Raw genomic sequence first — 10,651 nt, 5'->3', positions numbered from 1 at the left:
TGGGTGCCCTCTCCCGGCCACGGCACGGTCCTGCTCGGCCCTCCGAGAACACCGCTCATTTCATGGGAATTTCTGGATTTTGCTTCTGTTTTGCTTTATTTCCGCCCCTATCTACACTCCCGCACCCCCAAGTGCGGGAAAACTTCGAATTCCCCTCTTATTGGTGCTCAGCTCTCCCCCCAGCAGCGAGTGTCAGTGCTCCAGGGAAATGCCTTCAAGACTCATTGCTTTGACCCCCAAACCAGCCCACTCATCCCTTTTGTCCCTTCCACAGCAAAAGCAGGCAGCTTCAGTAAAAAACAAAACTTTATTTGGTCCATCAGAACCTGAGTTTGAAAACCACCCATGGATAATTCATATCATACAGGGATTACTGATCTGATTTACAATTGATAAAATATCCTATGATTCTGAAGAGCTGGACAGTATTTACAGGGTTAAAAATATTCACAGCTCAGAAAGACAGAAAGAGAGAGGAGAAAAAAAAGTGAAGGACAAATCATCCCAAGGAGGAAGGAGCTGGAAAGAGAGAAAACAGATCAACAAACAGAAATACGGACAGAGCTTGGCTCAGCAGCCCCAGCTGGGGGGGCTGGGAGGGTGCCCGGGCAGCCCACCCCCCCTGCCACCCCCAATCCCCAGGGGACGCAGAGGGACAGGTTGGGCAGAGCCCCCCTCACCCCCTGCCCAGCCCAGCTGCTGGTGCAGGGTTTGGGGCGCAAGGTTTGGGGTGCAGGATCCCCCAGCACAGTCCCTGCCAGAACAGGGCCCAGCATTGCCCATCGCCCCACCTCAGCTGTAAAGTCCACACAGCTCAGGAAGGAGACAGTACACAGGGGAACCCCCAAACCACACACACACACACACATACACACACACACACACACACACACATCAAGTCAGAGAGCCACGAAGCCCTGAAAATGTGGGGTGCAGCTCCCCCCAGGATCAGCCCCCACCTTGGAGCACCCACAGGGCCAGCAGCACGCCGAGGTGCAGCCTTTGCCTTGTGCTCACTGCCTCCCACAGCACTGGGGCTCTGGAGGAGGGGGCTCTCTGCTTCCCCCCAAAACCACCCCTTCCCCAGCACATGGACTCGTGGTAATTCCAGGGAACTGCTGCCTGACCCCGGGTCGGTACCTGCTGCCCAGCCTCCCTCCATGGGGCACAGGGAGCCCACAGGGCAGTGCCAGGGGGCAGCTCGGGCCATGGCTTCTCTCCAGGCACTGCTCCCACCAGCCGCCTTTGCATAGTAACACTTGTGTGACAGGGAGAGGGGCCCCGGGCCGCAGCCCCTCTCTGCAGCACCCCGAGACCCTGCTCCCCACCCGGAGCTGAGCAGGAGGTGGTGAAACCTCTGAGTTTCACCCCCATTACAGCATAACCCCCTCAGCAGCAGCTTTCTGCAACAAACCTGTGCCCTCTCCCCACCAGACCCAGCACCCGGGATGGGTGGGGGGTCCCCTGGCATGGGTGGCACCATGGCAGCGTGACCCTGGTACCCCCCAGCCCAGCCTCAGCACCACGCTGGTCCTGGTAGCAGACAAAGGGGGCAACAAGACAGAGGGAAGGGCCCAGGGACAGACGGAGGGTCACACAGACGGACAGACATCAGAGGTATATTCTTCTTTTTGCAGCGCCAGTGCCCTGGTGCTACGGGAAGGGGCAGAGTCCTGAGCGTGGTGCCTGGGAAGGGTCTTGACAGCAGCCTCCAGCCCCTCCCTCTCCCACAGTCCCCGGGGCGGGCAGAGGGCACCGGGCCCAGCGCAGGAAGGGGCAGGTGGGATCCTGAGATGGCCTCGTGCCCCCGGCCGCTCCTCGTAAAGTGCGTGGGGCAGCGGTGCCAGGGCAGCGGGCAGGGCTGGTGCTGGCTCTGAGAACTCGCCCCAGCCCCGCGGCGTGGGGCAAAGTGCTGGGGGTGCCAGTCCAGCTCTGCCCCACAGCTCAGCGCTGGTGGCTCGGGGGGCACCCCGGGCCAGAGGCTCGGTGACAGGAACGGGGCAGCGGGACGGGGAGGGGGAGGCTCTTTGTCATAGGGGCCGGGGGCCGTGCAGCCCAGCGACCTCGGGCGTGAGCAGCGGGTTGTGGGTGCCCTTCGTCAGCATCCAGTCATTGAGGAAGGCCTGGGTGGCTTTGCGGTGCGCCAGGCGGTGCGTGATGGAGAAGCCAGCATTACCCTCCAGCTGGGACAGGATCACCAACACCTGCCTGTGGAGAGAGCCACGGGCTCAGGGCAGCAGCCTCCACCCCTGCAATCCCACCTCTGACCCAGGAATCCCACCTCTGTCCTGGAAATCCCATCTCTGCCCTGGAAATTCCACCTTTGCCCCAGGAATCCCACCTCTGCCCTAGGAATCCCACCCTGTCCATGCCTCCCTGCCAGCCCCGGCTCTGCCTTTCTCTCAGCCTCCTGCCAGCCCCATGGCAGCCCCCATGACCCACCCCAGCCTACCCCAGACCTGTGCAGGGGGGGGACGCTGTCCTGTGTCTTGAGGCTGCCGCGCGTGGACACCACGTTGAAGCTGTCGGTGCAGTCGCACTGCACGTGCAGGTAGGACTTGGGGTGCCGGTTCTCCACCACCACAATGAGCCCTGCCCAGCCGTGGGTCAGGTAGTAGCAGGTCATCCCCTCACGGCCCTGGGGCAGACAGCAGGGAAGGGGGTGAAACCTCTGGGCACCCCCATCCCCAAATCAAAACCCCTGCACTGGCATCCTCCACTCTAGCCAAGGGCAGCCCATGCTGCCCCAGGGGGCAAAGGGGGTGGGCATCCAGGGGTGGCAGCCAGAGCTGGCACAGCCCTGCCCAACCCCTGCCAAAGGACCCCACAGGTCCAGGCTCCCTCTGGCAGCATCACTCCCCTCCCCACTGCAGCCCCCACCCTGTGCCCCCCACGCACCTCGTGGCGCTCGCCCTTGTTCTCAGTCAGCAGGATGATGGCATCTGCCAGCGTGGTGGGCTGTGCCTCCACCTGCTCCACCATCACCAGGCGGGAGCTGTAGATAGCCAGGATGTAGCTGGAATAATCAGTGGCTGGTCGGCTGCTGGTGGGACTGGAAGCTGCAGAGACACCCAGAGGAACGAGGATCAGGGAACTGTCACTAAGCCCACAATCCCCAGAAGCGTGGTGCTCCAGGACTGATGCATGTGCAACATGCAACAGGCAACCTCCACCCTCAAGAAGGTTCCCATGAGCAGGACTGAGGGCTTTGGCACCTCTCCCTCCACCAGGGCCCCTCCATCCCCTCACCCTGGGCAGCAGGGCCGGCCAGGGCAGTGCTCCAGTGGTTGAAGGCACAGCACACGACGGCGTATTCACCCGGCTCCAGCATCACGTCGCAGTTGACGAACTTCTTGACGGCTCGTTTGCTGTGGGCCATCAGCCGGCCCAGACTCAGCTTGTTCCCACTGGTGAAGGTGGCCCGGAAAACCATGATGCACAAGTCCAGCAAGTGGCTGTCCACCGTGTCTGACCTCCTGTGCCAGGAAGGATCACATGTCACCCAGGACACAGGCAGCAGATCCAGGGAAGAGCTATCCCACTGCCCCAGGAACCAGCCCTGCATTCAGGAGCTGGGTTCCAGCCAAACATAGGCAGTTCCCAAGATTTGGAGAGATGGTGATGAGGGCCCATGCCTGAGCTCTGTGACCCTGGGGGATGCCATGTGGCGAGATGCCAATGTGTCTGGATTTCTTCTGGGCCCACAGAACCACAGAACTGTGGAATCATTACTGTTGGGAAAGTCCTCTAAGATCATCAAGACCATTAACTAACCATTAACCCAGCACTGCCAAGGTGACCACTAACCCATGTCCCCAAGTGTCACATCCACAAGGTTTTTAAATCCTTCCAGGGATGGGGACTCCATCACTGCCCTGGGCAGCTGTGCCAGGGTCTGACCACCCTTTCAGTGAAGAAAGTTTCCCCAATATCCAAGCTAAACCTCCCCTGGTGCAACTTGAGGCCCTTTACCCTTGTCCTGTCTGAAAGCAGAACCTGACCCCCACGTGGCTGCACCCTCCTGTCAGGGAGTTGTGCAGAGCCGGAGGGTCCCCCCGAGCATACTTTTCTCCAGGCTGAGCCCCCCCCAGTTTTGCTGCCCTGCCCAGCTCACCTGCTGCCCTCCTGGAAGAGGGCAAACTCCAGAGCTGCGCGCTCCAACACCGTCAGCGACGTCACCGTCACCGGCCCGTTGGCCTTGTTGGGGAACATGCCCTGCACACGCACCTCGTGCCAGTCCGAATGGAGCTTGCAGATATCCACGGAGTCAAAATACCTATGGGGAAGCTGGGCTCAGTCCCAATGGAGCACACTGCAGGACATTCCCTAGGGATGACCGGTCCCACCTGCCCCATCGTGACCCCATGTCCCATTTTCCATCCCTGCCCCGTTCCCCACCCCACAGCTCTGCTCTGGTGGTGCCATACTTGATGAAGTCGCTGTACTCCATCCAGAAGACGCCCTCGCTGCTGCCATGGGGCATCAGGTCGTGGCGCAGGGGGAGCGGCCAGTGCGGCCACTCGTCTGACCAGCTGCCGTTCCAGGAGAAGCGGCCCCAGGGATTCCGGAGGCGCAGTAACCTGGGGGAAGGGGAAAAGTGTCAGAGACCCAGGAGGGTTGGGAGACCCAGCCTACCCCCCATAAAGGACACCCTGAGACTCCTGCCTTCCAAAGCTCTCAAACTATCCCAGAACTAATGTGTCACCGTGGCCCCAGATGTCCCTGTTCTGCAGCTCTGTTCCTGCTGCTGCTCCCTCTGCCCTTCCCCGCCCAAAGGGGCTCAGCAGGGGAGAGGCTGCTGAGAGTGACATGACTGAAAATACAGCTTTCTATAGCAGCCCAGCTGTCAGGGTGGCACCCATTTCTATCCCACCTCCATTCAAAGATGAGCAAATGCTCTGAGCACCTCACCAAAGTGAGAGCTCAACTCAGTCCACTGTGTCTTGTGAGACCAGGTCAAACATTCCACCCCTGGACGTGGAGCCAGCACCAGGCAAGGGCAGCTCATATGATAACAGCATTTATGTGACAGCCTAGGATGGTGTCATCCTTGCTGGCCATGAGGATGGGAAACCAAAGAGTCCCCAGGGTCCTGTTCACCATGCCCTCAGTTATTTGTCCCCAGGTTTTCTGCTGGGTCTGCTGGCAGGGGCAGCTGCAGTGGCATGGCAGGCTCCAGCCTGAGCTCACCTGAAGCCCTGGACATCCCGCACGTCCAGGATGGAATAGGCGTGCCGGGGTCGGAGCCCCATGCTCTCGTAGGCCACATCATCCACCTTCATGTTGCCTCCGCCGCAGGACGCGCCCATGAGGAACCTGCACGGGGACAGCAAACCCTCGGGGTCCTGCCAGGCCTGGCCTGGGGGAAGCTCATCCCTGTCACTCAAGGCATGGGACAGCTTCCTCCCAGGAGGCTCCTGGATGCTCCCTCTCTGCAACAACACTCCCCAGGCAGTGCCCAGCCCCACCGGCCAGAGCTCCCTCCCCTTGCCCACGTGCACGCTGAGCCCAGGCTCCAAGGAGAGCTGCTCTGCACTGGGGAGCTTTGCCCCAAACCTCCCCCAATTTCTACCAGGCCCCAGGGTCCTGCCCACTTCTGCTGGCTGGCAGAAAGCCACGGAGAAAAGCAGGTAGTCCATCAGCTAGACAAGCTGGCAGGGGTGAGGACACTATTTGGGGCAGGAGGTCTGCAGCAGTCAGGTTTAGGGAGACACCACGTGCTGGAAGCTATCCATCCATGTGGCCCCATACCCCAGCCTTCAGCCAACCCAGCTGCCCTCCTGCCCAAGTGATGAGCAAGAGGTCTCTACTTTGGCTGTGCCCCCTCTAGACCAGTGCTAGCCAAGTGTCGTTAGCAAAGATGTCACATATGGCTGGGAGACACGAGCAGGGTCAAGCATTCACACAGAGAAGCTCAAAACAAAGCAAGTGGGCTCAGTGCCACTTCCTAACTCCTGCAAGACAGCAGTGATGTGCAGGAGAAGTTCACCAGGCTCTTAATTTCATTTGAGAATCATTCACAGGAGAAATAATTTCTTAGAGTTTTGAGTGGGAGCTCCACCAATGCTCCACATGAGTAGCAAGGGTGGTGGACTCCACCCCAGCTAATGCAGTAACCCCTCTCCTGAGCCTCTCAAGACAAGAATGCTCCCCCTCACTCCCCTCTCCAGCATCCCTGCTCCTGCCTCGTCTTACCCAGCCTCCTTAGAACTCAGCATTTTGGCCCAGATGAGGTCAGTGTCGATGGGCTCCTCGCGAGGGTTGGTGGAGCTGACCTGCAGCATCAGGCTCTCGCAGGGTGCTCCCGTGAGCGTGGCCAGGCCTTCGATGGCACGCCCGGCCTGCAGGGCGAAGTACGAACCGTGCAGCTTGGCCAGCGCCTTCTCAATGAGGGCCACCCACAGCTGCTTCCTCTGGGCCTGCAGAGAGAGGGAGGGACACGTCACTCCCCGGGCAGGAGGTGGGACAGCCCCTCACAGCCATCCCTGCCAGCCATCCTGGGGCTGGAGAGGCAGGAGCAGCAAGGCCAAGCCAGCAGCTGGTCCCCTTGGCCATGGGTGACTCGTTCGCTCTTTGCTCAGTGTTTTGTTTGCAGAGTTCAATTCCCCTTGGGAAGAAGCCCTGGAATGAAAACCCAAGAAGCCTGGGTGCTGACAGAGCTGTACCCTGAGGTGCCCAGCAATCAGGCTGGCAGGGTGGGGGCCCCCCCTGAGCCTCCTCTGTCCACTTCAACCTGAACTTAGAACCATTTAATAATGGAAGAGGACACCAATGCTCCCAGAGCTCAAGGAGCATTTGGACAATGCTCTCAGGCAGCAGGTGGGATTGTTGGGGTGTCTGTGCAGGGCCAGGAGTTGGACTCATAATCCTTGTGGGTCCCTTCCCACTCAGGACATTTAGGATTCTGTGATGTGGAGCACATCTGGAACAGCTGCCTTTAACTCACACACCTCTGCAAACCCAAACCAACATCCCTTTGGCAGAGGAGGTTCCCAGAGCGCACCCGGCCACGGAACTGATTGGATTCCACCCAGGGAACACAGACACTGCTTCAAGGACAAGCTCCAAAAACTTGGACTGGCAAAGTCCTCTACTCCAGCACAGGGCGTAACTACAAGGCCTAATTACAAGATTTTTCCCAGCAAATGGGGTTTGGTATCCGGTGCTTGGAGAGCAGCAGGGAAAATCACTGGTACATTGTGCCTGTGTGACTCACAGGTGGCAGCCAAGAGCTGGCAGAGGAAAGGAGGGCAGTGAAGATTTCTTTCTGGCGGATAAAGAGAGCTTAAAAGTGCTTTTTGCTGGTTTTTGGGTCCCTCACTTAACAAAATCCATGTTGTTTATTTCTGCCTGAACCACAGCCAGGGAGCTCAGATAAGAGCCTGATTTTCTTTTATTTTTAAAACTCTGATTTTCCTTTTATATCCCCCACATCCAGCTCCCACAGCTGAACACTCAGCAGAAAAATCTCATCACGATTCAGATGCCCCTGGAAACAGAGGCAAGTCCAGCCCATGTGAAAACCTCCAATCTTAAAAAAGCTCCAAAAGCAGACTTGAAATTCATGAAAGATGGAAGGAAAAGGTAAAAACCAAGACAGGTAAATCTTATGCTGAAATAATGAAATGCATCTGTATCCTCTGTCTACTGAGAGGCAGAATGTAGACACAAACTCCTTCTTCTTCCCTTCTCCAAAGTTTGAGTCCTGTCCTGACATGGCTGTGTGTCAAAACCCAGAGGATTGGATTTGCAGCATGAAATCCAAGCCAGCAGTCCCAGTCCCTGTCTCCTCCTGACAGTGGTACTTTGTTTTCTTTGGCAGATTTTGCCCCGACTTTCAATAGAGACGTTCTCAGTCTCCTTCATGGACATGATCCCAGCAAGAGCCCCCGGGTCTGGCAGGCAGGGCAGGGCAGAGCAGTGTCCTGGAGGGGCTGAGGGAGCTCCACTGACCCGAGCAGATGCCACCCCAGTGTGCTCAGAGCAACTGGGCACTGGTTTGGAACAGGCTGCTCCATGTGCCATCCCCTCCTTCTCCACAGGCCCTCCCTGGCACAGCCAAGCTGCCAGACCTCCCCTCAGAGGAAAGAAACAGCTTTCACTCAGTCCCTCGCAGTGCAAAACACAGGTTAAAATGTTTTCCTTTTATATGAAGGGTAAGGGTGGCTTTCCCTGCAAGTGAAGTGGCTGTGGTGCAAGGAGTGAGGGAAAAGCAACTGTAAATGAACCTTCTTCACTGCAGCCTGGGAAATGCCAAAAGGGGCCTAAATAGATGGATATTATGGCTTCAAAAAATTCAGCTGTCTTGAGGACACAGTAAAGAGCAGTGTCCTGAGCTGCAAACAGGGTGCAACCGTGCTGGATCTTCCATTTGTGTCACAGCATGCCCTGGCAGCTCCAGGCTTGGGGCAGCTGGGAAGTACCTGCTGGGAAAGGACCTGGGAGTGCTGTTTGGCAGCAGCTGAACATGAGTCAGATGTGCCCAGGTGGGCAAGAAGGTCAATGGCACCTGGCACGACAGGAAGGACATTGAGGGGCTGGAATGTGTCCAGAGAAAGGAACAGAACTGGGGAAGGGGCTGGAGCACCAGAAGCAGCTGAGGGAGCTGGAGTGGGGGCTCACCTGGAGAAAAGGAGGCTCAGGAGGGACTTTCTGGCTCTGTACAACTCCCTGACAGGAGGGGGCAACCAGGCTCTGCTCCCAGGGAACAGGGACAGGACAAGAGGAAACACCCTCAAGTTGCACCACAGGAGGTTTAGCTTGGATATTGGGAAAATTCCTTAAAGAAAGGTGGTCAGGTATTGAAATGGGCTGCCCAGGGCACTGGTGGAGTCACCATCCCTGGGAACATTCAAAAAAACAAGTCAATGTGGTACTTTGTGGCATGGTTTAGTGGGCAGGGGGTATTTGATCAGTAGTTGGACTTGATGATCTCCAGAGCCTTTTCCAACCTTAGTGACTCTATGACTGTAAACACAGCATGAAGTAGGGGCCTCACATGAACCCCAGCAGTGCCTCTTCCCACTGCCTCTCCTGAGAGTCTGGGACGAGCCTCCCTGAGCCCTGGAGCACTGCCCACCCCTGTGCTGCCGTGGCACTGACCTGGGAGAAGAGCAGGTAGCCGCACTCGTCGCAGGGCAGCATGTCATCCACCAGCACCGTGGTCCACGTGCCGTCCTTGCACAGCCGCACCTGGTAGGCGCCCTCGGGGCACAGCGTCCTGGTGATCATCACCCTCTCCACCAGCTCGGGCCGCTCGGCCAGCACGGCCAGGGCGCTCAGGAACCTGCCAGGCAGGCGGGGCGGCCTCAGCGCGGCACGGGCAGGCAGCGGGAGCTGCCCGGCCACACAGCACTGGGAGGGGGTGAGGCAGAGCATGGGCTACAGCCTGGGGGCATAAATGGGTTTGAGTAGGGCTGAGGGGGCCGAGCTGGAGCTGGAGTAAGAGGGGGGGAAAGAGAGAAGGGGCAGGAGGGTCACTCGCCCTTACCAGCAGTTTCCCAGCAGTCCCTGCAGGATGTCCGAGGGCCGCGGCGTGCGGAACACCGACCACTTCACTGAGCGCTCCTTGAAGATGCTGCAGTTGATCTCGTGGGGCCGCAGCCACTGCTTGACCCGCTGCTGCACGCTGTCACCCTCCGGGAACCCCACGGACTTGGGCCCAGGAGGGAAACTGTCGTCCACAAAATTGACTTTGTTCTGTGAGGGCAAAAGGCAAGGAGAGCATCAATTGGAGCCACATGGGACTTGGGGGCCTGGAGAGCCTCCCTCTGCTCCCCTGAGAGACAGCAGAGCACCCGACCTTCCTGCCTGGCCCAGGCAGTCCCTTCTCAGCCCTGCAGGGGGGCAGGACTAGGCTGGTGTCTGCAGGCAACAGCAGAGATGCTTTTTGTGCTTCAGGTCCAGCATTCAGCCTTGCCTCAAGCTCACCTCTCCGGTTTCAAGCTCTGGGCTGTGACTCCAGTCTTCCTTTTTCTGTTTCACAGGAGCCTCCCTGGGCAGGGACCGTCTCACACTTTGTGCTGGTGCTAAAAGCTGGGCTGTGGGGGGCCTTGGCTGCCTCCACAAGCAGCAAAGCCCGCAAACAGCAAGGCTGCGAGGAGCCACCTGGCACGCAAACACACCTCAACCCAGCCTTGTCCCTGCCCGGAGGGGACACGCTGGGCTGCCAAGCCCCAGGCACATCCATGGGGGATGGGAGGGGCAGCTTTTGCAATTGCATTCAGTCAGACCACAACCAGGCAAGCAATTTCAGAGTGAGGATATCCCAGTCCCAGCCCTCCTGCAATAGCTGCTACGTAATAAATAAAAAGGATGGGTGGAAGGGCAGGTAATCCCATAGGCATTAACCACATGGATGGAAGCACAGAATTTCACCAGGGGGAGAAGGGTGGCTTTTTCAGTCTAACACAGGGTGAAATGACAACAGGTGTTTCTTTGTTATTGTTAATTAAATTAAATTAAATTCTTTCAGCAAAAGCTGGCTCTGATTTAAATTAGCTTTACGCACACCCAATTAGTAGTTGACCTCCTCTTTTGTGGCAATCCCACCTGAATGCTTCCTTTGTGCTGCCCCAATCAGCAACTCCAGCTCCTCTTTTGCAGGAGGGTGTTTTTCAGCTAATAGCTGTCCTGCTCCAGGGGAGCATCT

At 58.0% G+C, this 10,651-nt stretch overlaps 1 protein-coding gene across 5 annotated transcripts in view; it reads right to left on the bottom strand.

Moving 5' to 3' along the window:
• Nucleotides 1–288: 288 nt before the first annotated feature.
• CAPN15 (calpain 15) overlaps nt 289–10,651 on the bottom strand; it is a 56,359-nt gene continuing 45,996 nt past the window's right edge. For 4 of the 5 annotated variants that reach the window (XM_041462515.1, XM_041462514.1, XM_041462518.1 and 1 more), the window contains 10 exons: nt 9,491–9,699; nt 9,103–9,286; nt 6,196–6,419; nt 5,191–5,316; nt 4,428–4,580; nt 4,115–4,276; nt 3,250–3,476; nt 2,899–3,059; nt 2,460–2,638; nt 289–2,208 (listed from right to left, as the gene is read on the bottom strand). In XM_041462515.1, the coding sequence (XP_041318449.1) occupies nt 2,031–2,208; nt 2,460–2,638; nt 2,899–3,059; nt 3,250–3,476; nt 4,115–4,276; nt 4,428–4,580; nt 5,191–5,316; nt 6,196–6,419; nt 9,103–9,286; nt 9,491–9,699 (1,803 nt within the window). In that variant the 3' untranslated portion in view covers nt 289–2,030. Of the gene's footprint in view, nt 2,209–2,452; nt 2,639–2,898; nt 3,060–3,249; nt 3,477–4,114; nt 4,277–4,427; nt 4,581–5,190; nt 5,317–6,195; nt 6,420–9,102; nt 9,287–9,490; nt 9,700–10,651 lie in introns of all 5 variants that reach the window. The other variant, XM_041462517.1, reaches the window with a different exon arrangement.

The sequence above is a fragment of the Pyrgilauda ruficollis genome, unplaced genomic scaffold (genome assembly GCF_017590135.1).
Source record: "Pyrgilauda ruficollis isolate IOZ18807 unplaced genomic scaffold, ASM1759013v1 scaffold16, whole genome shotgun sequence".
Classification (NCBI taxonomy): domain Eukaryota; kingdom Metazoa; phylum Chordata; class Aves; order Passeriformes; family Passeridae; genus Pyrgilauda; species Pyrgilauda ruficollis.
Note: the sequence above shows the minus strand (reverse complement) of the source record. Positions and strands in the feature narration are given on the sequence as shown.